The sequence below is a fragment of the Zea mays genome, chromosome 7, assembly GCF_902167145.1.
Source record: "Zea mays cultivar B73 chromosome 7, Zm-B73-REFERENCE-NAM-5.0, whole genome shotgun sequence".
Lineage (NCBI taxonomy): Eukaryota > Viridiplantae > Streptophyta > Magnoliopsida > Poales > Poaceae > Zea > Zea mays.
Genome location: NC_050102.1, coordinates 142,899,193 through 142,926,364, shown reverse-complemented (window position 1 = coordinate 142,926,364; position 27,172 = coordinate 142,899,193). Strand labels below are relative to the sequence as shown.

The window sequence follows — 27,172 nt, the reverse complement described above, 5'->3', positions numbered from 1 at the left end:
TCGTCTGCAGAGCCTGAGCGGGCAGGTGGGTCTGCCTTGCGTAGAATTGACACCCTTGGCAGGTGCGGACAATTCTAGTGGCGTCGACCACCGCGGTCGGCCAATAGAAACCTTGTCGGAAGGCGTTTCCAACAAGGGCTCGGGGCGCTGCGTGGTGACCGCAAGCCCTCGAGTGTATTTCTTGTAAGAGCTCCTGGCCTTCGGCGATGGATATGCATCGTTGGAGGATGCCTGAGGGGCTGCGGTGGTAGAGCTCCTTCCCGTCCCCCAGCAAGACGAACGACTTGGCGCGCCGCACCAATCGCCGAGCTTCGGCTCGGTCGAGGGGCAGCTCTCCTCGGTGGAGATATTGCAGGTACGGGGTCTGCCAGTTTCGATAAGGCGTGACCCCGCTCCGCTCTTCCTCGACGTGCAGTGCCTCACCCTCTGGGGCCGAGGGTGCCTCGGGCTGAGCCGAGGGTGCCTCGGGCTCGGGCGTGTCGTCGGTCTTGATTGAGGGCTGATGTAGGTCTCGGGAGAAGACGTCCGGGGGAACCGTTGTTTGCCCCGAGGCTATCTTAGCCAGCTCGTCCGCAGTCTCGTTATATCGTCGGGCGATGTGGTTGAGCTCGAGCCCGTAGAACTTGTCCTCCAGGCGCCGAACCTCATCGCAGTAGGCTTCCATCTTTGGGTCGCGGTAGTGGGAGTTCTTCATGACTTGGTCAATGACGAGCTGCGAGTCACCGCGAGCGTCGAGGCGTCGGACCCCTAGCTCGATGCCGATGCGCAACCCGTTGACCAGAGCCTCGTACTCGGCCACGTTGTTGGACGCCGGGAAATGGAGGCGCAGCACGTAGCGTAGGTGCTTCCCGAGGGGCGAGATGAAGAGCAGGCCTGCGCCTGCCCCTGTCTTCATCAGCGACCCGTCGAAAAACATGGTCCAGAGTTCCGGTTGGATCGGAGCTGTTGGGAGCTGGGTGTCGACCCATTCAGCCACAAAGTCCGCCAAGACTTGGGACTTGATGGCCTTCCGAGGGGCGAACGAGATTGTCTCGCCCATGATTTCCACCGCCCACTTTGCAATTCTACCCGAGGCCTCTCGGCACTGGATGATCTCCCCCAGGGGGAAGGATGACACCACAGTCACCGGATGAGACTCGAAGTAGTGTCGCAACTTCCACCGCGTCAGAATCACTGCGTACAGCAGCTTCTGAATTTGTGGGTAGCGGATCTTGGTCTCAGATAGTACCTCACTGATGAAGTAGATCGGCCTCTGGACGGGCAATGCATGCCCCTCTTCTCGTCTCTCAACCACGATCGCGGCGCTGACCACCTGAGTGGTAGCGGCGACGTAGATCAAGAGGCCTTCTCCGACAGCGGGGGGCACCAAGATGGGCGCGTTCGTGAGGAGCGCCTTCAGGTTCCCGAGGGCTTCCTCGGCCTCAGGGGTCCAAGTGAAGCACTCGGCCTTTCTTAAGAGGCGGTACAGAGGTAGGCCTCTTTCGCCGAGGCGCGAGATGAAGCGGCTCAGAGCCGCAAGGCATCCCGTGACCCTCTGTACGCCTTTCAAGTCCTTGATGGGCCCCATGTTGGTGATGGCCGGGATTTTCTCCGGGTTGGCCTCGATGCCCCGCTCGGAGACGATGAACCCCAAGAGCATGCCTCGGGGGACTCCGAAGACGCACTTCTCAGGATTGAGTTTTACGCCTTTCGCCTTGAGACACCGGAATGTCGTTTCAAGGTCGGAAAGGAGGTCGGAGGCTTTCCCCGTCTTGACTACGATGTCATCGACGTAAGCCTCGACCGTTCGACCAATGTGTTGGCCGAACACGTGGTTCATGCACCTTTGGTATGTCGCACCCGCATTCCTCAAACCAAACGGCATAGTAATGTAGCAGTACATGTCGAAAGGTGTGATGAAAGAAGTCGCGAGCTGGTCGGACTCTTTCATCCTGATTTGGTGATACCCTGAGTAGGCATCGAGGAAAGACAGGGTTTCGCACCCAGCAGTGGAATCCACGATTTGATCGATGCGAGGCAGAGAGTAGGGAACCTTTGGACATGCTTTGTTTAGACCAGTGTAGTCTACACACATCCGCCATTTCCCTCCTTTCTTTCTCATAAGCACAGGGTTGGCAAGCCATTCGGGATGGAATACCTCTTTGATGAACCCTGCCGCCATTAGCTTGTGGATCTCCTCGCCTATGGCTCTGCGCTTTTCTTCGTCGAATCGGCGCAGAGGCTGCTTCACGGGTCAGGCTCCAGCTCGGATATCCAGCGAGTGCTCGACGACATCCCTCGGTATGCCGGGCATGTATGAGGGACTCCACGCGAAAACGTCGGCGTTTGCGCGGAGAAAGTCGACGAGCACCGTTTCCTATTTAGGGTCGAGCTCGGAGCCGATCCGGATCTGCTTGGAGGCGTCGTTGCTAGGATCGAGAGGGACGGATTTGACCGTCTTCGCTGGCTCGAAGTTGCCGGCATGGCGCTTCACGTCTGGCGTCTCCTTGGAGAGGCTCTCCAGGTCGGCGATGAGGGCCTTAGATTCAACGAGGACCTCGGCGTACTCCACGCACTCCACGTCGCATTCATACGCGTGCCGGTACGTGGGGCCGACGGTGATGACCCCGTTGGGGCCCGGCATCTTGAGCTTGAGGTAGGTGTAGTTGGGGACGGCCATGAACTTGGCGTAGCATGGCCTCCCCAGCACTGCGTGGTAGGTTCCTCGAAACCCGACCACCTCGAACGTGAGGGTCTCCCTTCGGAAGTTGGAGGGAGTCCCAAAGCAGACGGGTAGATCGAGTTGTCCGAGGGGCTGGACGCGTTTCCCGGGGATGATCCCGTGAAAAGGTGTCGCGCCCGCCCGGACCGAGGACGGATCGATCCACAGGAGCCCGAGGGTCTCAGTGTAGATGATGTTGAGGCTGCTGCCTCCGTCCATGAGGACCTTGGTGAGCCTGACGTTGCCGATGATGGGGTCGACAACGAGCGGGTATTTCCCCGGGCTCGGCACGCGGTCGGGATGGTCGCCCTGGTCGAAGGTGATGGGCTTGTCGGACCAGTCTAGGTAGACTGGCGCCGCCACCTTTACCGAGCAGACCTCCCGACGCTCTTGCTTGCGGTGCCGAGCCGAGGCATTCGCCACTTGCCCACCGTAGATCATGAAGCAGTCGTGGACCTCGGGGAACTCCCCTGCCTTGTGATCCTCCTTATCGTCGTCGCGGGCCCTGCCACCCTCCGCAGGTGGCCCGGCCTTGTGAAAGTGGCGCCGAAGCATGGCGCACTCCTCAAGGGTGTGCTTGACGGGCCCCTGATGATAGGGGCACGACTCCTTGAGCATCTTGTCGAAGAGATTGGCGCCTCCGGGAGGTTTCCGAGGGTTCTTGTACTCAGCGGCGGCGACAAGGTCCGTGTTGGCGGCGTCGCGTTTCGCTTGCGACTTCTTCTTGCCTTTCTTTTTGGTGCCACACTGAGTGGACGCCTCGGGGACATCTTCCGGCTGGCGGCCCTGGGGCTGCTTGTCCTTCCGGAAGATGGCCTCAACCGCCTCCTGGCCAGAGGCGAACTTGGTGGCGATGTCCATCAGCTCGCTCGCCCTGGTGGGGGTCTTGCGACCCAGCTTGCTCACTAGGTCGCAGCAGGTGGTGCCGACGAGGAACGCGTCGATGACATCCGAGTCAGTGACGTTGGGCAGCTCGGTGCGCTGCTTCGAGAATCGCCGGATGTAGTCCCGGAGAGACTCTCCCGGCTGCTGGCGGCAGCTTCGGAGATCCCAGGAGTTCCCAGGGCGCACGTACGTGCCCTAGAAGTTGCCGGCGAAGGCTTGGACCAGGTCGTCCCAGTTGGAGATTTGCCCCGGAGGCAAATGCTCCAGCCAGGCTCGAGCGGTGTCGGAGAGGAACATGGGGAGGTTGCGGATGATGAGGTTGTCATCGTCCGTTCCACCCAGGTGGCAGGCTAGCCGGTAGTCCGCGAGCCACAGTTCCGGTCTCGTCTCCCCCGAGTACTTTGTGATAGTAGTCGGGGTTCGGAACCGGGTCGGGAACGGCGCCCGTCGTATGGCCCGGCTGAAAGCCTGCAGACCGGGTGGTTCGGGCGAGGGACTCCGATCCTCCCCGCCGTCGTAGCGTCCCCCACGCCTGGGGTGGTAGCCTCGGCGCACCCTCTCGTCGAGGTGGGTTCGACGGTTGCAGTGGTGGTGCTCGTTGCCGAGGCGACCAGGAGCCGCAGGCGCTGTGTTGCGCGTGCGCCCGGTGTGGACCGAGGCTTCCCGCATGAATCAGGAAGTCGCGGCATGATGCTTCGAGGGGTATCCCTGCCTTCGGGAGGCAGAACTTTCGGCCCGTCGGACCGCGGCATCCTCCAGGAGATTCTTGAGCTCCCCCTGGATACGCCGCCCTTCGGTGGTTGACGGTTCCGGCATCGCGCGGAGTAGTATCGCTGCCGCAGCCAGGTTCTGGCCGACCCCACTAGAAGCCGGTGGCGGCCTTGCCCTGACGTCGTCGGCGATGCGGTGCTGGATGCCCTGGGGTAGATGACGTGCTTCTCCGGCCGGAGCTTGGCCCACCCATTCCTGCCCGATGTCCCGGCGGAACGGCTCAAGTGTTCCTGCTCCCTCGTCGAGCCTGGCCTGCATCTCGCGGATTTGCTCGAGCTATGTGTCCTGACCCCCCGCAGGGACTGGGACCACAGCTAGCTCCCGAAGGATGTCAACGCGAGGCGCGGGCCTAGGGCGATCACCATTTTCCGGTATACCAAGATGGTTGCCTTCGCCGGGACCCCCTAGATCGACGTGGAAGCATTCACGACTTGGGCCGCAGTCCTCGTCGCCGAAGCTGCGGCTACCGTCGGAACAGTCGGAAAGGCAGTAGTCGCATGCGGTCATGAAGTCCCGCATGGCACTGGGGTTGCCAAGTCCGGAGAAATCCCAACAAAACTCGGGCTCGTCATCTTCCTCGGAACCCGAGGGCCCGTAGGTCGAGACGACAGTCAACCGGTCCCAGGGTGACCGCACACCGTACCCCGGAGGGTTTGGACACGCCTCTATGAAGGCTTCCACCGAAGCGAAGTCGCTTGGTGGGTCGAGGCTGAATCCAAAAGGCACGAGATGGGAATCGGTCAGTACCTCTTTGTCGACGGACGGTGACGAAGTCACGTCGGGGGCGGACTGCACCGTCGTCTCAGGTACGAGGGTGACGCCCAGCAAGTCCTTCGCGAGCGTGCTGGCGTCGTTCGTTTGCTTGGTGTTGGCGTGTTGCGGGGAAACGGCGCTCGTCTTCGTCTCAGACGCGAGGTCGATGCCCGACGTGTCCCCCGTTGGGGCACCGGCGCCGTCGACTCGCTCGACAGCCGACGAGGTGCCGCCTCTGCTTGGCCTTGGTTGCCCCGCCTCCTCCTCCGTCGGCGGGGGAGGCGACGGGACAAATCCGAAAGTTGTTCTTCCGCCACGTGGGGAAGACGTCGTCGATTCCGCCGGCGGCGGGCGGGTTGTCGGCCGCCAAAATCGCTGTCGCGCGGCGGAGGAAGGAGTATCATGTCGTAGCTGCCGTCGAGGGATATGAACTCAAAACTCCCGAAACGGAGCACCGTCCCGGGCTGGAAAGGTTGCTGGAGACTACCTATCTGGAGCTTGACGGGAAGCTATTCGTCAACACGCAGCAGGCCCCTACCTGGCGCACCAACTGTTAACGTTTCGACCCCGGGGGGTCCCTGGACCGACGAGTAAATTGTCGCCGCGTGCCCCAGCCCAGATGGGTCGGCGCGAGACGGAGCGCGAAGGGGGGAAAACCAGAGGGAGGCAGGCGTAAAAGGGGAAACCCGTGGCCTTCGTGTTTGTCCCGCGCCCAGGTCGGGTGCGCTTGCAGTAGGGGGTTACAAGCGTCCGCGTGGGAGGGAGCGAGAGGCCTGCACGCGCCGTCCCGTCCTCCCCGCGCGGCCAACCCTCTCATACGAGTGCCCTGGCCCTTCCTTTTATAGGCGTAAGGAGAGGGCCCAGGTGTACAATGGGAGGTGTAGCAGTGTGCTAACGTGTCTAGCAGAGAGGAGCTAGCGCCCTAAGTACATGCCGTCGTGGCAGCCGGAGAGGTTTTGGCACCCTGTTCATGAGATGTCGTGGCCGTCGGAGGAGCGCTGGAGCCTGGCGGAAGGACAGCTGTCGGGGCTGTCGAGTCCTTGCTTCCGTAAGGGGCTGAGAGCCGCCATCGTCATGGAGCACACGGGGCGCCATCATTACTTGTTTACGGGGGCGAGCCAGATGGGACGCCGGTCTTGTTCCCCGTAGCCTGAGCTAGCTAGGGGTAGGGTAATGATGGCCCCCCCCTGTGACGTGGTCGGTCCGAGCCCTGGGTCGGGCGAGGCGGAGGCTCCTCTGAGGTCGAGGTCGAGTCTGTCTTCCGTAGTCGAGGTCGAGTCCGAGCCCTGGGGTCAGGCGAGGCGGAGTTCGTCGTCTTCCGGACCCGAGGCCGAGTCTTGGGGTCGGGCGAGGCGGAGTTCGTCGTCTTCCGGGGCCGAGGCCGAGTCCGAGCCCTGGGGTCGGGCGAGGCGGAGTTCATCGTCTTCCGGGGCCGAGGCCGAGTCCGAGCCCTGTGGTCGGGCGAGGCAGAGTTCGTCGTCTTCCGGGGCCGAGGCCGAGTCCGAGCCCTGGGGTCAGGCGAGGCGGAGCTTTCTATGGCGCCCGAGGCCGGACTTGGCTGCTGTCAGCCTCACTCTGTCGAGTGGCACAGCAGTCGGAGCGGCGCAGGCGGCGCTGTCCTCTCGTCAGGCCGGTCAGTGGAGCGGCGAAGTGACTGCGGTCACTTCGGCTCTGTCGACTGACGAGCGCGCGTCAGGATAAGGTGTCAGGCCATCCTTGCATTAAATGCTCCTGTGATACGGTCGGTCGGCGTGGCGATCTGGCTAAGGTTGCTTCTTGGCGACGACTGGGCCTTGGGCGAGCCGAAGGTGTGTCCGTCGCCTGAGAGGGCCCTCGGGCGAGACGTAAATCCTCCGGGGTCGGCTGCCCTTGCCCGAGGCTGGGCTCGGGCGAGGCGAGATCGTGTCCCTTGAGTGGACCGAGCCTTGACTTAATCGCACCCATCAGGCCTTTGCAACTTTGTGCTGATGGGGGTTACCAGCTGAGATTAGGAGTCTTGGGGGTACCCCTAGTTATGGTCCCCGACAAGAATAGAGTGGAGCCGTTCCATTCTTTGTTTGGTTCGAGAACCGTATAGGTGTAGAGGGGAGGAGAGGAGGGAGAGCGCTCACGTCCGGAAGAGCGCTCGCATCCGGTCGTTTTTATGGAGTGAGAGCGTTTCAACTACTTATAGTAAATTTTCATATAGAGATCGAGGAGCCGATCCACTCTTATTTTGTTGGAAACCAAACATCCAGAAAATTAGAATGGAGCCATTCTATTCCTCCTCACTGCTCAACCAAACACACCCTAAGTATCACAAGCGATACGTAAGAAGGTGACCATACAGCTGATCAGCCTCTAATACAAGAGTTTGCTTCAAAAAATGTAAGTTAAGAAATTAAGTAGTTCAGAATTGAGTTTAAGTATGAATGATATCAAGGAAGAGAGCGTGGGTTCGGAGTTATGGTCGGTGGCATAACAATCTATTGGGGTTGTGGCCATATTTTTTTTTTCACTTGCATAAATATCCAAGGGGCAACACGATGTTTGTCCTACACTCTTACTGTCAAGATATCCGATTTATTAGAGCATGTATAACCTCATTAATTGAGGATTTTTTAGGAGTCTTTAAAGGGTTAAATGCAAAAAAATAAAAAAGACAGGTTCTTTTCACAAATTTCTATATATTGTCTTAACTGCATTAATGTTGGGGCTTAGAGTTGTATGGTGCATTTTTTAGCCATCTCTTTTAACTGAAAAACCGAGCATAGGTTTACATGCCATTAATCTATATATAGGCCCGGTTTGGCACAGCTTATTTTCAGCTTCTTCACAAATTTAAGCTGAAGTTCTGCCAAACAGACAGCTTCTGCAGCAACTTATCGGTTCAGCTGCTTCTCAAAATGAACTAAAAGCCATATGCTTAGTGAAAGAAGGTCGCTGTTGTCGGTGTGCATTTTTTAGCCATCTCTTTTAATTGAAAAACCGAGAATCTAATTCATTTGACATCTTTCAGAACCTCAAAGTTATAATTCTAATCTATACTATACTTAAAGCACCAGTTTCAACGGTCGCCCCTCGTCATCTTTTTACAAATAACCTCTCACAGCTATTTCAAATTAATCCGTTGTCCGCCTATAGATGGCCAAACGGCGGCCCAGCATGGGCCAGACGCCCACCGGCCACAACTCGGGCCTATGCACGTTATGCCGGCCGACTGACTCAGTCAGTCCAGCCCGTTAGGCCGTCGGCCCATTTGATTAAATCAGCCTAAAATGTTAAAAAACGGTGCAGGAGGTGGGGTTTGAACCCATGCCCCTGATGGAACAAAGGCGGGAGACATTAGGTGAAGTTGACTTACCGGTATAACATCATGCTCAGATGTTTTTAATATTGAATATAAATTGTATATATATGTATATATGTTTTTTCTAAAATAAAAAAAATATAATCGTTTTTGACCGGACCAACACTACGGGCCGAAGCTACAGCCCAAGTATGGCACGACGTTCTTGGCTCTTGCAAGCATTAGGTCGTTTCTGAGACCACATTGGCGCAATAGACTCCATGGTGTCTAAGGTTGCTGAATTGGATGGAGCAACAATGATTTGTCACACTAACAGGAAAATGAAAAGATTATTTGTTGGTTTAAACGTTAGTAATTGCTACGAAGTAGCACAATTTATATGGAGCGCATCCAGTTTTTATTGATGCCTCACTTTAGCATTCACTTCATATTTTGACTCATCTTTTTTATAAGTTTGAGTTCATGTTACTTATTTTAGAAACTTGAGCTCACAAACTTTCTCTTATTTGGTCTCTGTATGATGGAACTATGTCATTTTATAATCTCTGTTCATTCAGTCAGTCATTGTGAACTCTTTTCTAATCGCTCACTTTATTGGCCGTGTTGTACCATGACATATTGCATGGAGTAAACAATAACATCAGTTAGCCAAATAAAAAAATATTATACGGAAAGCAGAGACAATCAATAAAAATTCTTGAATTTTTTTGTGGGTAGTTTACGTGGGTATCATTGTAAGTCGTCGCAACGCACGAGCAACCGATTAGTCCTAGTTAAATTCTTGGATTTGTGGCAGTACATCTTAAAAGTCTAAGCAGAGTTGAGAGCCTGGCTGCGGTCGGCTAGCTCGTCTGCACAAGCACGGGACACGCCGCCGTCCGGAATGGACGGTTCGGAGAGAGGTCGCGTGTTGCCGGCAGCGGACGGAGGCAAACCAAAGCACGCGGGGAAGTGAATGGAACACCCAACGGACCTTGCGCGGTACCGCCCCGAGCCTGACGCGAGCTCCGTCCCGTCGTCCGATCCATCCCGAGGGATATTCGGCTGTGTGACGTACGAACGCGAGCAAGTGCCAAGTGGTGGTGGTGAGCGCGACGTGATCCAGCGGCGGAGTGCGTCGGGCGTCGGCGGCGGCGTACCGGTGGTGCCCCCAACCGAACCACAACGTGTCGACCGCCGGGCCGGCTGCCGATCGGACGGGCTGCGGTGAGTTGTGACTGTCAATGTGACCTTACCTTGGGCTTCGCCCGTTCGCCGCCGGTACTCGCGCGTTTATTCGGGCGCTTGCTTTGCTCCTTCCCCATGCGGCGGGGGGACGGCTATAGATGTCCAAACGGGTCACCCGGCACGGACCCGGCCCGAACCCGTTTCGGCCCGGTACGAATAGGGCCGGGCCAGGCACGGCCCGTTGATGCTTCGGGCCGGGTCGGGCTGGCCCACGTGCCTAGAGACATGCCCAAACCCGGCACGCACAGGGAAAAATCGTGCCGGGCCGGCCCGTTGGCCCGATGGGCCTCAACGGACCGGGCCGGGCACTGGCCCGAACCAACAGTAGAACGGTATATAAATACATATATTTAACATAATTAATCATATATAATAACATATTATTTATATATATTAAGACAACAAAATATTTATGTATGCATTTTATATTTATGTATGCATTTTATATATGTTTGGCCGCGTATTTAGTATTTACATACTATGAGAGAATTAAATGTATTTACATATTTAGTATTTACATAAATATGCGGGCCGCCGTCGTGCCGATCCATTTATCGTGCCGGGCCGGGCCAAAGCACGCGGGCCGCCGTATGTGCCCATACCCGGCCCGCTAAACGGGCCGTGTCGGCCCGGACCCGTAACCGACCGTGTCGGGCCGTGTTTGGACCGGGCTAAATTCGTGCCGTGCCACGGGCCAAACGGGCGGCCCGCACTGTTTGGACATCTATAGGGACGGCCTGCGACGGACCGGAGGGCGAAGAGGGGTGCGCAGATCTGATCGGGCGCCGTGACCGCTTTATCCGCACGTCCCGTCCGCTCATCGTGGTGTTGGGGATGGGATGGGGGATAGATCAGATGCGTGACGCTTTTTCGTTCGTTTGTTTGTTGTGTTGCCTTGCAACCTGCAACCAATGACCAATGAAATCAATCCGTCGGCGTCACCCTTTCTTCGAAATTTGCCTACCCCTTGCTTCCCATTACAATAAAGGAAAGGTTAACGTGGTCCGGTGGTTGAATAGTGCTGTGTGATGCTGAAATCCAAGATAAAAAGAAATGCACAACTACGCCGTTCAGGCCTTGCACGGACCGTGAAAATAGGCGCACGCTCGTTTGGGCAGAATATGTACTCGAATGGACGGAAAAACGTGCGCCGATGTCGGATTTCTCATGTGTCCAACTGTGACTTTGAGCTGTGCACTGCTCTTTCTTCAGGTAAAAAGCGGACGCAATCTTATTTGGGCCAACACCATTACAACGCGTCCTGCTTACCTGGCCCATCAGGCTCAAACGAGAGCCCATTTGCTACAGTATACGTGGCACCTTCCTAACGTCGGCCGTCCTGGCCCAAATATTCATTGCTGAACACACTCTACTACGCCTTTACTAGAAAATCTTTAGGCAAATGTGGCGTATGTATTAGACGCAGGCATATTTCACACTAAACTTTGCCATTCTAAATCAAACTTGAGTTGATTCTGCGGATGGACACCACGAGAAATTACATCCTAAGTAGTAAGAGAAGTTATAAGCATGATGTTTATACTCTTTTAGTTAATGCTTGTTGCACGTATTTTTATGTTGTTGCACGTATTATTTGTGGTAGCTAATAACCATGTCTAGTCTATGTATTCCATGAAATGTTCAACACAAGTTTCAAAGGTAAGGCCAGCACCAATTATGTAGCTCCTACTATTTCACCTACCGTCTAAGTATATCTGTTATGCAGACTTAATCTTTTTGTTATAACTATATGGTTAAGGTACATCATAGAAGCAGAGTTAGAATCATAAGAGCCCACTACACTTTTGTTGTTCTCCCACCTAACTATACCTTACTAAGTTATGCTTGAGCTACTTTGAACTTGTTTCTTCATCCTTCCTATATCTAATATTTGAGATGGGAAAGATAGGCATACTGAGAAAGCCACGGGAACATGCACTTAGGGACGACATGGTGGCAATAGATAGCACCTTGTAGTCAGCGTCATGTGACAACACAACATTAGAGGATGGTTGCGATGTTGTCGTCCTCCGGCTACAAGACAACAAAAGGCAGGCAGCGTCGGGTGGAAGAACACTGAAGTCCAGGGCGACAAACCATAGAAAAAAAACCTAGAAACCATGTGATTTGCACTCTCATTGCTTCCCCCTCCGATGTATAAGATGAGACATGGGCTCCTATAGAAGGGATTGGACCCTATAACACACTGATATCTATCGACCAACTTTCAAGAAACCAAACCCAAGATTAACATAGTGCTGCCCCTACATCTTTGTCCCTTATCCATGGTAAAAACTTAGTTGAACATTCTTCACATGAAAAACATCACTGCTGAACATAGAGCTTAGACACCTGAATCAGGATAAGCACCTTGTGTGTTTGAGTGCTTAAGCGACCAAAGATATACAGATCGACCCACATCAAACAACCTGATTATTTTTATGGTTACAAACACATGAGACATGACATGACCTAGTGTGGCAACATGGGTGCTACACCACACCGACGATTTAACATAGGCAGACACGAGATAGTATGGTGCAACGCTACAAAGCTACATGAGTAATGCGGGGCATGTGCAGTGTGTGTGGTGGTGAGAACGACAGTGAGAGGTGGATGGACAAATAATGGGGCAATAATACAACTTTAGGAACCCGAGTGTGCAATTGCAAGTATTGAGACCGAGATGAGAACTCAAGATAAGTTTAGAGAGCTAAATATGACATTTGAAAAAACTGAGGTAAGAATAAAAACTTGGGGCAAATTCGAGGGCCTCTAGTAAAATTTACTCTTTTTATTATATTTTGGTCTGTGCATCTTTAAACTAGAATGTTGTAGTAATATCTTTAGTCTTAAGCATGTGTGCTTTCCCTATAATGTGTTTTATGATAGCTTCCTTTGATGTTTTGGTTTCATGATGGATGACTAGGTGCTATTTACTATGTATTACAAATCAGAGATGGGAAAGATTAGAAAAAGATGTAAGATTATGTAGTGTCTGACTGTCTGTTCAACTAGGTGGCTAACTTTCCTTAAAAAATGTGTGCCCCTACATTGCTACAAGCCTAAAGATATATGATATTTCATTATTCTATACTATCCCCGTTAACAAATATATGACACATATGATTTCTTCTAAAAACTTTGTGCTTTTGTAATAGTCACTCGGCAACTACTTTTGTCTTCTTTTAGGGCTTGTTCGTTTATGCCAATCCAAAAGAGGATTGGAGACGAACAAGCCATTAAGACTGATTTGGTGGATAGAGATCACGTGGAAATCCATGGGGAGGAAACCCCTTGTGATCTAGGAATCCATGGGGAGGAAACCCCTTGTGGTCTAGCCGTTCAATTAATACAATCTTCTATGTTCTTGTTTCATTTTTTTCTTTGGATGACATGGTTTTTTATCACTCTTGGTTGTAAAAGAATAAAGGTTTTACACCTAAATTTTGATTATTTTTTTGGCCTAGGGAAAGGGAAATCATATTATAGTAAAACTTAGCACAGTACATCCTTAAATGTATGCGTGAATGGCAAAGATCCCTGACCTCGCTAGTCTCCCTGCCTCCCTGGCACACCAACGACAAAGATGGATGGTTACGAATGTATGCGTGAATGGCAAAGATCAAGGAAACAACAATGATCTGGCTATAGTCCTAGTGCAAATGACAAGCCTGTTGCAGTGTTGCCCGTGCAGCAAACTTGTCTCGATTCGGTTGATGGAGACAGGTACGCTTCCAGAACCAGACACACGGACGGTCTCAGTAATTTTATGCGAGTTTTTTTTCCAGGCCGCATATGCATCAGGCATGCAAAACGAAGAAACGAGCAAACGACAGGACAAGTTAAAACGGAGCGAGGGAGCAGCGAATAAATAAATAAAACGACCACTAGTACAGCTGAAACGATAGACTGCTGGACGCTTGAATTGGAAAGCTAGCTACTGCCACGAGAACGGGAGCGAAGGGGACGTCCCGTCGGAGGAGCCGTCGCCGCCGACGTGGAATATGCCGTGGTAGTTCATGTTCATGTCGTGGCCGCCACCGTCGGAGCTCGGCACCAGCACGGTGTTGAGCTGCTCGCTCTCCACGCCCGGGGGGCAGGCGAAACCGCCGGCGGAGACGGCGCTGGAGCCGGCCTGGGAGCAGGCGAACCAGGCGGGGGAGCCGCCGAACGGGTGGTGCTGCTGCTGCTGCTGGAGGCCGCCGGGGACGAGGGGCTGCGCCATGGGGATGTGCTCCGCGGGCTGGTGGACGACCATCCGGCCCACGTCGACGCTGGAGGAGTTGGCGGGGGATGACAGAAGAGAGAGAGCACAATCCGAGTCGAGCACGGCGGGGGCGAGCCCGTCGGAGAACATCTTGTTGCTGCTGCTGCTCTCTGGCGGCGGCGGTGGGGCGGCGGCGGCGGCGGCCTTGAGGAGGGGCTGGCACACCGTGGACGTGGAAGAGACCTCGAGCTGCTGCGCCCCCGCGCCCGCGCTGAAGCCGCCGACCTGCTGCTGGTCGCAGCCGTCCTGGAGGAACGGGAAGCGCCGGCCTTCCTTGGACGAGTAGGCCGGCGGCGTGGAGCCCCCGCCGGCGAAGTGCGGCCTGCTGCTTAGGACCGGGTGGCGCTGGTGCGCGTAGTATGAGCCGCTGTCCTCGGATTTGATGACTCCGGGCCAGCTCGGCTCCGGCCTTGGAACCGGGAACGACGAGAACCTCGTCCCTGCACTCGAAAACGGGCATGGACAAAGAATGAAACGTGCAGCAATGCAGCATTTGCTCAACTCTTCTTTAGCGCATGCATTTTTGATGGGTTTTCGTATGGACTATCATATGATATGATACAGAGAAGAAGAAAAATGCAAGGTGGTTGCTGACCTTGTTGACTCGTCATAAAGCTCCCAGAGCTCATGGTATCTGGCTGCGGCTTCCTGCGACGCCGGTTGTGCCCATCGAGCCTCTTTCTACAGCTGCGCTTGGCCTCGTCAAACTCCGCGAGCAAGTGAAACCTGATCAAACAAATTTCAAATTCAAAACAGAACTATTATTCTCTCAGGAGGAGCCCGGACTACCACACCACTGATGCTGAACAGGGTAACGCTAACGCCCAGCCATAAATATTTCAAATTCAAAAGTGGGGCTGTGAAACGCTGCTGCCCGCAGGCGGCAAGGCGCACATGTTTTCTCACCCATTATTTAAAAATAGTACTCGCGCCTGCCTCCGGAAATAAAAGTACACGGCTGGACCACTCTCAGGTCTCAGAATGTCAGTTAACAAATTGGCTTTCAGATTAGATAAAAGTTTCACGTTCAGAGGACCTCTCTCGAGCACAGAAAACAAAAGCTGTAGTACAGCTCCTGGCGAGCATCTGGACCACGGTATAATGGCTCCAACAGATACATGCCAGTACGCCGCCCCTACCGACGACATGTTGAGGAGCACTTGATAAAGCCTGCAAAGCAGTGTGGCGATCTCGCTTTGCTCTACTAGCTACACAAGGTAATCAATCATTGGGAAAGCGGCTCTTGCAGCCCCACTGAAAAATAAAAAAATTTCGGAAGAACAAACAAGTGCACACTGTATTTGCATTGTTTAAAGGTACTCTCAGATACACAGATAGTTGGTCAACATATAAAAGGTGGCACAGACATGTGAAATGTGTGTAGTACTTGAAGCAGCTGCCTCCTAAGAGGCTGACACAAGGTCTTAGTGGTTAAACAGAGACTCAACAGGCAAAATAGCTACACCCTTAACCATGCAGAAAAAGGTTCGCTTACTGTCTCTCAAATAGCAAATTCCTACGTCTCAGGCATGTTACATTGCCCTCCCTGCACATGAATGCGGTTGTACATGGCCAGCACCTAGCAGACCAGGAGCAAGCAAGGTAGATGTGGTAGGCCAGTTTCTGCTGGAAATTAAATAGAAGAGGTTCACGTTCAACATCCCTAAGCATAAAGAGCCCCCACACCCACAAAAAAAAACAGAACAAATACTGTTGCGCGGAAAGGATACATGAAAACAAAAAATGCAAGAAACATACAGATCTCATTATTAATTCAGCAAGGAAAGGTTTTCAGAAAGGTACGTATGCAACAACTTGAAAAGATGGGGCTTGAAGATTTGAGGGTTCTTGTCAAAGCAAAAAACTACTGCACAGATCCTGCGTCCTCTGTGTTTTGTACTGGCGCAGAGAAGCACCAATTTGATGACTGATTCAGAACCTCATCCCAGGTACAAGTTCCAATTCATCGTTTTCACTTCTAAACTTAGCCGAAGACGACGAAAGCTATACAGGTGTGAGGAGGTCAGGTGAAGAAACACCAATTGCAAGCCTGCTACAAGAAAAGATGATCCTGGCTTTTGCCGGGTAATGGTTGGTTCTCACTGATGGGTTAGAAAGCTGGTATGCGTAAGTAGAAAAAGAGGTGGTGTTAATTCAGGCAATACTTGTTGACATGCAAAAGGGAAACAGGGAAAAGATCGGTGTACGTTCGTATGAAAAGGCTGAAAAAGTGGAGCCGGGAAAGTTAAAGCTGTGCATCCCTGATTGAAGCAAAACAGCCACTCAGGCAGGTGTAGGCTAATTTTTAAGCTCAAGTTCATCATATCTGTGGCTGTTGGTGACCAATTGGCGAGAATCTGAACTCTGAAGCAGAGAGAGAGGGAGGGAGGCAGGGCAAAAGAAAGAACTGATTTGGCATTTTCACTTTGAACAAAGGGGAAGGCAAGGAATAATCAGCAGTAAAAAGTAAAAGCTGTGGAGAAAAGATGTCTGGGTGTAAATCAGTCGGTTTGCTGATTGGTAGTACCAATTTTCAACAATTCAAGCAAGCGACCCTTTTCCAGAATTCCAGGCAACCAGCAGCAGGTTCATGCAATTACATCGACGTTTTCAGATGAAGTGAATTGAGAGAAGAGAAGGGATGGGATTGGCTTTGGCCTGGAACTGGAGTTGGCGTATATACCTGCTGCACTGCTGGCAGAAGCGCATCTCGCGGCCGGCGACGGCGACGACGGGCGTCTTGGAGTGCGCCTCGCAGACCTTGTGGCGGCGGTGGTAGTCGCGACACTTGCTGAGGTCGGCCTTGCAGCCGTCCACCGCGCACGACGGGCACTGCGCCCCGGCGGCGCCACCGGGCCCCGAGCGCGGGCGCTTCATCGGGCTAGCGGACGGCGGCGCCGCGGCCGCGGCCGCGGCCGCTGCCACTACCGGCTCCTTCGTCCCGTCCGCAGCCCCGAACTCGCCGAGCCCGCCGAGCTTGAGGTCCACGGAGCACTCCGCCCGGCTCGGCGCCCCGCGCGGTGCCGCCGCGGGGGGAGGCCCAGCAGCTGCGGCGGCAATGCCCGACGCCGCCGCGGGGGAAGGCGCGGCGGAGGCGGCGGCGGCGATGGGCGGCGGCACGGCGTCGTGCTCCAGGTCGGGCAGGTCCCAGGAAACCGGCATCTTGAGATCCCAATCCATGAATGGGAACGGCGCGGGCGATGGATAGCAAGCTCGACCGTTTCCCCGTCGGCCAGTGCAGAGCTAGGCGCCGCGTGCCCGTGCCCGTGCCCGTGCCCGTGGCCGAGCTGGAGCTCTGTGTGCGTGTCTTTCACGGCCAGGACAGTGCCGCGGCCGGTTTGTTGGGTTCCCCTGTCCCTCTCATCCTATAGGCCGCTCTGCCGCGGGGAGGGTGGCAACGAGCCAGCCAGACACCGAGGGGAGTTATTGCCTGGGCACCACCGCGCGCGCACAGAAGCGAACAAATCGAGCACGGGAACAGGGCAAATGCCGCAGATCAGCAGGGGGGGCTGCTGAGCTTATCCTGATGGGGAGGAGAGAGAGAGAGAAACAAACAGCCAGCCAGAGGGAGGGAGATGAGCTGCCGCTAGAGCTAGATGCCGGGCGGTGCCCGGTGGTGTCGAAGCGAGTGGTGCGCGGAGGGGGATGTGCTACTGCAGTCTGCTTGGTGGGAGGGGAGCCGTGGAAGTGGAAGTGAGGAACAACCGAACAAGCAGGCGCAAGACCAGCACCAGTGCACCACCACCACCACCACCACCGAGGAAGAGGAGGCCAGGCACAGCCACAGCCAGTACGTGCTCGCAGAGGCAAGTGCAGCGCAGGTGTATCAGTGTAGTTGTGTGGATTGCGAGTGGTGTGGTGTGGAGGGCTACCTCTATCAGCTAGAGCTCAGCTCAGCTTTCAGACCTCAACTGATGAGGGCGTGGATCAGTGGATGGATGCATGCCCATCTTATACTAATCACTCGACTCCACTATTCTATTATTACGATAACAAAAACAAAAACTATTTTTTTGTATGGATTTGTTTTTCTTCGTTCCACTGCGAAATGCAACATTGCTTGCAGTAGCCATTCATCAGGGCCACCATCAATCCCCTGACAGGGATTCTAAAGGCGACGGGCCCCGCAGCGGGCGCCAGGTGCCATGTTCATCCTTTAACACCAGCATGGAACCCTTGTGCTGCTGCGCGCAATTATTGGGGGGAGGGGGGGTTGGTTCGGGGGGTCTTCGCCGCCGCCTGCAGTGCTTTGCTTTGGCCGGCCCTCCCTAGCTAGCTTGCAGCAGAGGAGACGGGTGGGCATTACTTCTCTTGGCTTCTTGTTAGCGAGGTTGGTTGAGTGGGGGAAGAGGACTGAGGAAGGTTTAATGAGTGTCATCAAGGGCTGGGCTACAGTAGAGCGACTAGTGTTTTTTTCTCTCTCTTTCTCTCTCTCTCTCTCTATACTTAAAAACAACAGTGTGGTAGCTCACTCATGTAGTCATGTGTGTGTGACTGAGGAGCATGTGAAGGCACTGTGCTACAATAGTTTGGGAAGCTGGATTGTTTGAAAATATAATAATGTTACTTTCCTCCTAAGGCCCTTTTCGTTTTGTGCCAATCCATAGGGATTGAGGGGGATTAAATCCCCTACAAGTCAAAATCCTCTCCAATCCCTTCCAATCCCCCTCAATCCCTATGGTTTTGGGATCAAACGAACATGGCCTAAGGGAGGAGGGAAAAAAAATCAAACTTCTGTTCAGCATGATTGCGAGGCTACTGTGCTAAAATAGTGCGTACGTGATGGTTAATCGGATTACTATATTGGTCACGTAGCTAGTCTGATCCATGCATCCGTCAAAAGGCAAGTAATTTCGATTTTTTTTTCTATCTCCAGCGGCGAATCCTCGAAATATGTCTAGTCAGAAGAAAGCTGGAGCTGCAAATGCATGTTATTGTTCCACGGATCGATCCATTTGCTACATAGGAGTACGTATATAGCAATTGGAAACAGCTTGAGGCCCTGTTTTGAATTGTAGTATTTTTGCAGTTTTGAAACAATACTATAATGTTTGATGATACTATAATATTGGAGCTCAAAAGGTGTTTGATTTAAACAGTCAAAAACTCATTTTTAAATACCATGGTGTATCCAAAACTGTGGTATTTTTGGAGTTTTCGAAACTCCACTTAGGACCCCAGTCTTATTCTTTCTTTCTACATATACTTTGTTTTTCCAATAAACCAAACAGATTTCGGTTTTGAACAATACTGTAGTTTTACAGTACCGTAGTATTTATGTCATGTACAATTATAAGTATCTCAAAACTACAGTATTTCAAAACTACATTCCCATACAGTCCCTGAGTTTTTAAGCAGTCCATGTGTTTCAAAACATGAATTTAGTATGCCTCTCGTTCAAAAAAATAATAATTTTTGGAGACCACGGACACAGAGCGAATTTGGCTCGCTGGGCCTAGCATGTTTCTTGGAGTGTATCGAATCAAAGCTAGCCTGCCTTTGGAACCAAACACGTCCCTAATGCGTGCATGCTAGTACTACCTCGATCGTTAAGCTAATTGCTAGGTGGCTTTTAATATGCCCGTTCATGTCAGTTCCAAATCCAAACGCATGTGCTTCGTCTAAAGAGGATATATGCATGATAAAATACTCGATCTGCGCGCGTCGACAAGAAATATCCAATTGCCTTTGACGCTTCTCAGTTCTCTCCCTGCTGTCAGGGAAAAGTACGGTTAGCAAATATATATCTTATTCTTATCCACAAAGCTCGCAAAACATTGCAACATGGGTAGACCACACAGTCTGATTCCATAGCGAAATTCCTCAGCAAAGGTTGCACTTGAATACCAGTTTAATATCTCCCCCCAAAATCCAAGATCCCAGCATGTTCCAACTGCATCTCTCACCAGAACCCGGATCCCTCTGATCTGGTCCAATTCTTTTCTCCAAAAGAAAGATAGAGAGAGAGAGAGTTGGTGCATGCATGGTCCATTTCTCCAACACAAGTACATTCCTTTTTTTTAATCAATATTATATGGCGTCAGCTTGCATATTGTCGCCACATGTGGCTCCAGACCTTCATGGGAATTTGTGCACGAGTTTTTTTTTTGGTGTCCTCAGCCCTCAGGATTCAGGAGTCAGGACATAGGGCCGGTTGGTAGGTTTGTTTGTCCCTGACATTGTTGCTGGGCGTAGGATCGATGGCTCTAGAAAAAGAAACGAATAAAAGGGATGAAAGATTGAAAGGTGAAAGATATATTGCACTACGTACCACATGATCGCGGCCTCTTCATTAGTTTGCAAAATTAACACGGAGGGGAAGAGCTATAGCATGGAATGATTGGCCACATAATATCTGCTTTCTTGCTTGTCCGTATGCAACTTTTGTCACGCTTATGCCACTCTAGAATGGACTGTAATAGGTCGTTTATAATGCTACTCTCGAAAAAAAGCCACATCTATCTGAGGTGTTGTTTGGTTCACGAAATGTAACGTAAAAGATAATAGTAATGGTTTACACTCGATTACGGACGGTAACAAGTTTGAATAGTCCGATATCAATTTTTAGTATGATATCTGATTACGGTTAGACTAAAACAAACATGATTTAACGTTATCACTTACCCATTTGTCGGGGACCATAATTAGGGGTACCCCCAAGACTCCTAAATCTCAGCTGGTAACCCCCATCAGCACAAAGCTGCAAAGGTCTAATGGGCACGATTCAGGTCAAGGCTCCGTCCAGTCAAGGGACACGATCTCGCCTCGCCCGAGTCCAGCCTCGGGCAAAGGCAGCCGACCAGGAGGATTCACGTCTCGCCCGAGGGTCCCCTCAAGCAACGGACGCACCCTCGGCTCGCCCGAGGCCCAGGCTTCGCGGAGAAGCAACCTTGGCCAGATCGCCACGCCAACCGACCGTATCGCAGGAGCATTTAATGCAAGGATCGACTGATACCTTATCCTGACGCGCGCTCCTCAGTCGACAGGGCCAAAGTGACCGCAGTCACTTCGCCGCTCCACTGACCGACCTGACAGGAAAACAACGTCGCCTGCCCTGCTCCGACTGCTGTGCCACTCGACACAGTGAGGCTGACAGCAGCTAAGTCCAGCCTCGGGCGCCATAGGAAGCTCCGCCTCGCCCGACCCCCGAGCTCGGGCTCAACCTCGACGTCGGACGACGGACTCTGCCTCGCCCGACCCCAGGGCTCGGACTCAACCTCGACCTCGGACGACGGACTCCGCCTCGCCCGACCCCAGGGCTCGGACTCAACCTCGACCTCGGAAGACGGACTCTGCCTCGCCCAACCCCAAGGCTCGGACTCAGCCTCGACTCTAGAAGGCGGTCTCCGCCTCGCCCGACCCCAGGGCTCGGACTCAGCCTCGACCTCGGACGACGGTCTCCGCCTCGCCCGACCCCCGGGCCCAGACTCAGCCTCGACCTCGGAGGAGCCTCCGCCTCGCCCGACCTCGGGCTCGGACCGACCACGTCACAGGGGGGCATCATTACCCCACTCCTAGCTAGCTCAGGCTACGGGGAACAAGACCGACGTCCCATCTGGTTCGCCCCGGTAAACAAATAATGATGGCACCCCGCGTGCTCCATGACGACGACGGCTCTCAGCCCCTTACGGAAGCAAGGAGACGTCAGCAAGGATCCGACAACCCCGACAGTTGTACTTCCACAGGGCTCAAGCGCTCCTCCGACGACCACGACATCACATGAACAGGGCCCCAAAACCTCTCCGACAGCCACGACGGCATGTACATAGGGCTCTGGCTCCTCTCTGCTAGACACGTTAGCACACTGCTACACCCCCATTGTACACCCGTGCCCTCTCCTTACGTCTATAAAAGGAAGGTCCAGGGCTCTCGTACGAGAAGGTGGCCGCGCGGGAGAACGGGCCAACACATAAGGCTCTCGCTCTCTCTCTCTCTCCCACGCGAACGCTTGTAACCCCCTACTACAAGCGCATCCGCCCTGGGCGCAGTACAACACAAGGCCGCGGTTTCCCCTTACTGTTTTCCCCCTTGTGTCCCGTCTCGCGCCGACCCATCTGGGCTGGGACACGCAGCGACAATTTACTCGTCGATCTAGGGACCCTCGGGGTCGAAACGCCGACAGTTGGCGCGCCAGGTAGGGGCCTGTTGCGTGTTGACGAACAGCTTCCCGTTAAGCTCCAGATGGGTAGTCTCCAGCAACCACTCCAACCCGGGACGGTGCTCCGTTTTGGGAGTCTTGAGTTCATGTCCCTCGACGGCAGCTACGACATGATACTCCTTCCTCCGTCGCGCGACAACGACAATGGTGGCCGTCAGCCTGCCCATCGGCGGCGGAATCGACGACGTCTTCCCCACGTGGCGGAAGAGCAACATCCAGGTTTGTCCCGTCACCTTCCCCGCCGACGGAGGAGGAGGCGGGGCAGGCATGGCCAAGCAGGAGGCGGCACCTCGTCGGCTATCGAGCGAGTCGACGGCGCCCCAACGGGGACACGTCGGGCGTTGACCTCGCGTCTGAGACGAAGACGAGCGTCGTTTCCCCGCAACACGCCAACCCCAAGCAGACGGACGACGCCAGCACGCTCGCGAAGGACTTGCTGGGCGTTAGCCTCATACCTGAGATAACGGTGCAGTCCGTCCCTGACGCGACTTCGTCACCATCCGTCGATCAAGAGGTACCGTCCGTTTCCCATCCCATGCCTTTTAGATTCAGCTGCGACCCACCAAGCGACCCCGCTTCGGTGGACACTTTCATAAAGGCATGTCCAAACCCTCCGGGGTATCATATGCGGTCAACCTGGGACCGACTGACGGCCGTCTCGACCTACGGGCCCCTGGGTTCCGAGGGAGATGACGAGCCTGACTCTGGTTGGGATTTCTCTGGGCTCGATAACCCCAGTGCCATGCGGGACTTCATGACCGCATGTGACTACTGCCTCTCCAATTGCTCCAATAGTAGCCACAGCCTCGGCGACGAGGACTGTGGCCCAAGTCGCGATTGTTTCCACGTCGATCTAGGGGGTCTCGACGAAGGCAACCATCTTGGCATGCCGGAGGACGGTGATCCCCCTAGGCCTGCGCCTCGCGTTGACATCCTTCGGGAGCTAGCTGTGGTCCCAGTCCCTGTGGGGGGTCAGGACGCATAGCTCGAGCAAATCCGCGAGATGCAGGCCAGGCTCGACGAGGAAGCAGGACAACTTGTGTAGCTTCAGCAAAATATTGGGCAGGAGTGGGCAGGCCGAGCACCGGCCGGAGAAGCACGTCATCTGGCCCAGGACGTCCAGCACCGCGTTGCCGACGATGCCAGGGCAAGGCTGCCCCCAGCTTCCAATGGGGTCGGCCAGAACCTGGCTGCAGCAGCGATACTACTCCGAGCGATACCGGAACCATCCACCACCGAGGGGCGGCGTATCCAGGGAGAGGTCAAGAACCTCCTGGAAGATGCCGCGGTCCGACGGGCTGAGAGCTCTGCCTCCTGAAGGCAGGGGTACCCCCCGGAGCATCGCGTCGCGACTTCCCGATTCATGCGGGAAGCATCGGTCCACACCGGGCGCACGCGGAACACAGCGCCTGCGGCCCCGGGTCGCCTCGGCAACGAGCACCATCGCCGTGACCGTCGAGCCCACCTTGACGAGAAGGTGCGCCGAGGCTACCACCCTAGGCGTGGGGGACGCTACGACAGCGTGGAGGATCGGAGCCCCTCACCCGAACCACCCGGTCCGCAAGCTTTCAGCCAGGCCATACGACGGGCGCCGTTCCCGACCCGGTTCCGAACCCCGACTACCATCACCAAGTACTTGGGGGAGTCAAAGCCGGAACTGTGGCTCGCGGACTACCGGCTGGCCTGTCAACTGGGTGGGACGGACGATGACAACCTCATCATCCGCAACCTTCCCCTGTTCCTCTCCGACGCCGCCCGAGCCTGGCTGGAGCATCTGCCTCCTGCGCAGATCTCCAACTGGGACGACCTGGTCAAAGCCTTCGCCGACAACTTCCAGGGCACGTACGTGCGCCCTGGGAACTCCTAGGATCTCCGAAGCTGCTGCCAGCAGCCGGGAGAGTTCCTGCGGGACTACATCCGGCGATTTTTGAAGCAGCGCACCGAGCTGCCCAACATCACCGACTCGGATGTCATCGGCGTGTTCCTCGCCGGCACCACTTACCGCGACCTAGTGAGCAAGCTGGGTCGCAAGACTCCCACCAGGGCGAGCGAGCTGATAGACATCGCCACCAAGTTCGCCTCTGGTCAGGAGGCGGTCGAGGCCATCTTCCGGAAGGACAAGCAGCCTCAGGGGCGCCAGCCGGAAGACGTCCCCGAGGCGTCCGCTCAGCACGGCACCAAGAAGAAGGGCAAGAAGAAGTCGCAAACGAAACGCGACGCCGCCGACGCAGACCTTGTCGCTGCCGCCGAGCACAGGAACCCTCGAAAGCCTCCCGGAGGCGCCAACCTGTTCGACAAGATGCTCAAGGAGTCATGCCCCTATCATTAGGGTCCCGTCAAGCACACCCTTGAGGAGTGCGTCATGCTTCGGCGCTACTTCCACAAGGCTGGGCCACCGGCGGAAGGTGGCAGAGCCCTCGACAACGACAAGGAGGGCCACAAGGCAGAGGAGTTCCCCGAGGTCCGCGATTGCTTCATGATCTACGGTGGGCAAGTGGCGAACGCCTCGGCTCGGCACCGCAAGCAAGAGCGTCGGGAGGTCTGCTCGGTGAAGGTGACGGCACCAGTCTACCTAGACTAATCCGACAAGCCCATCACCTTCGACCAAGGTGACCACCCCGACCGCGTGCCGAGCCCGGGAAAGTACTCGCTCGTTGTCGATCGCGTCATTGGCAACATCAGGCTTACCAAGGTCCTCATGGACGGAGGCAGCAGCCTCAACATCATCTACGCCGAGACCCTCGGGCTCCTGCAGATCGATCTATCCTCGGTCTGGGCCGGCGCGGCGCCCTTTCACGGGATCATCCCCGGGAAACGCGTTCAACCCCTCGGACAACTCGATCTGCCCGTCTGTTTCGGGACTCCCTGAAAGGGAAATGTGTCATTGGGCCATTTCTAAGTATTTTGGTGATTGAGTGCCAACACAAGTGGACTTATGCAAAGTGATAGACAAAGTGCAAATCAAGTAAAAAGGTATGTTTCTAAGACTTAGTACATTGTTTTGGAGACTAATGACTTGTGTCTAAGTGATGGAAACAGGAGAAATCAAGTAGGAAAAGAGATGGCTTTGTTCAGCCAAAGACAGCTCGGTCTGGGTGCACCGGACAGTGTCCGGTGCGCCAGGCCGGCGGCTGTCAACGGACTGCTCTCGGGAAGCAATTAACGGCGTACGACTATAAATTACCGGACTGTCCGGTGGTGCACCGGACTGTCCGGTGAGCCAACAGCCGGCCGGGCCAACGGTCGGCCGCATAATCCGCATGCGACACGTGGCAAGAGCCAACGGTCAGAAGGGGCACCGGACTGTCCGGTGTGCACCGGACAGTGTCCGGTGCGCCAACGGCTCCCAAGCGCCAACGGTAGGCTTCGCCAAAGAAGGAAAGAAACCTGCACCGGACTGTCCGGTGCGCTCGGCGACAGAAGGCAAGAATTGCCTTCTTGAAATGCTCTCAACAGCTCCTAGCTGCCTTGGGGCTATAAAAGGAACCCCTAGGCGCATGGAGGAGAATACCAAGCATTCTCTAAGCATTCCTAAGCACCAAGACTTCGATTCCGCGCATTTGATTCTTTGTGATAGCAACTAGAGCTCCATTTGAGTTGTGAACTCGTCGGGTTGTGTTGTGAGCTCTTATTGTGACTTGTGTGCGTGTTGGTACTCTGATTTCGTGTCTTATGTGTGTTGCTTATCCCTCTCTTACTCCGTGCTTCTTTGTGAACATCAAAGTGTAAGGGTGAGAGGCTCCAAGTTGTGGAGATTCCTCGCAAGTGGGATATAGTAAAGTGAAAGCAAAACACCGTGGTATTCAAGTGGGTCTTTGGACCGCTTGAAAAGGGTTGATTGCAACCCTCATCCGTTGGGACGCCACAACGTGGAGTAGGCAAGTGTTAGACTTGGCCGAACCACGGGATAAACCACTGTGCCATCTCTGTGTTGATCTCTTTGTGGTTATCGTGTTGTGCAAGCTCTCCTCTCTAGCTACTTGGCTTAATTGTGCTAATTCCTAATCAAGTTTTGTGGATTAAGTTTCAAGTTGTTACAGGATCACCTATTCCCCCCTCTAGGTGCTCTCAATTGGTATCAGAGGCGTTCTCTTCAAGAAGGGACTAATCGCCCGAAGAGATGGATCCTAAGGGCAAGGGGATGGTGGTCAATGATAAGGAGAAGGAGTCCTTCGTCAATGATCCAAAGGATGACAAGCCTACTGACTCAGGCTCGGGCCACAAAAGAAAAGACGGGAGGAAGAAGAAAACAAGGCGCATCAAGGAGATAGTCTACTACGACAGCGACAAATCTTCCTCCTCCCAAAAGGATGACGACAACGACTATGAGAAAAAGAAGACGGTTAATTCTAACTTCTCTTTTGATTACTCTCGTATTCCTCAAAGTACCAATGCTCATTTACTCTCCATTCCACTTGGTAAACCTCCTCATTTTGATGGAGAGGACTACGGATTTTGGAGTCACAAAATGCGTAGTCACTTGTTCTCTCTCCATCCAAGCATATGGGAGATAGTCGAGAGTGGAATGCAATTTGATAGTACTGATAGTCCTATATTTATTAATGAGCAAATTCACAAAAATGCACAAGCCACTACTATTCTTCTAGCATCATTGTGCAGGGATGAATACCATAAGGTGAGCGGCTTGGATAACGCCAAGCAGATTTGGGACACCCTCAAGATCTCACATGAGGGGAACGACGTTACCATGGTCACCAAGATGAAGTTGGTGGAGGGCGAACTCGGGAGATTCGCGATGATCAGGGGGGAGGAGCCAACCCAAACGTACAACAGGCTCAAGACCCTCGTCAATAAGATAAGGAGCTATGGAAGCACGCGATGGACGGACCACGACATCGTCCGCCTAATGCTAAGGTCCTTTACTGTCCTTGATCCACATCTTGTAAACAATATTCGTGAGAATCCTAGGTACACCAAGATGTCGCCCGAAGAAATTCTTGGGAAATTTGTAAGCGGGCGGATGATGATCAAGGAGGCGAGATACGTGGATGATGCGTTGAATGGCCCAATCCACGAGCCTCAAACCGTTGCTCTCAAAGAAACAAGGAGCAAGGAGGCGCTACCTAGCAAGGTGGCGCAAGTTGAGGCGGTCGGGCT

General features: G+C 54.1%; 1 protein-coding gene across 1 annotated transcript; it reads right to left on the bottom strand.

The window, feature by feature from the left end:
• Positions 1–13,320: 13,320 nt before the first annotated feature.
• On the bottom strand, positions 13,321–17,802 carry LOC100217221 (squamosa promoter-binding protein-like (SBP domain) transcription factor family protein). The gene is made up of 3 exons (NM_001359706.1): positions 16,580–17,802; positions 14,492–14,622; positions 13,321–14,336 (listed from the first exon to the last, which is right to left on the bottom strand). The coding sequence occupies exons 1-3, from the start codon at positions 17,074–17,076 to the stop codon at positions 13,567–13,569; spliced, it is 1,398 nt and encodes a 465-aa protein (NP_001346635.1). The 5' UTR covers positions 17,077–17,802; the 3' UTR covers positions 13,321–13,566.
• Positions 17,803–27,172: the final 9,370 nt, after the last annotated feature.

What these genes read in the sequence shown, in the direction of transcription:
- LOC100217221 (NM_001359706.1), bottom strand. Translation starts at nt 17,076, where the DNA reads ATGGATTGGGATCTCAAGATGCCGGTTTCCTGGGACCTGCCCGACCTG. An exon ending in TTCTGCCAGCAGTGCAGCAG is followed by an intron (nt 14,623 to 16,579) that starts GTATATACGCCA and finishes TTGTTTGATCAG; the next exon opens with GTTTCACTTGCTCGCGGAGT. An exon ending in CTTTATGACGAGTCAACAAG is followed by an intron (nt 14,337 to 14,491) that starts GTCAGCAACCAC and finishes TTTCGAGTGCAG; the next exon opens with GGACGAGGTTCTCGTCGTTC.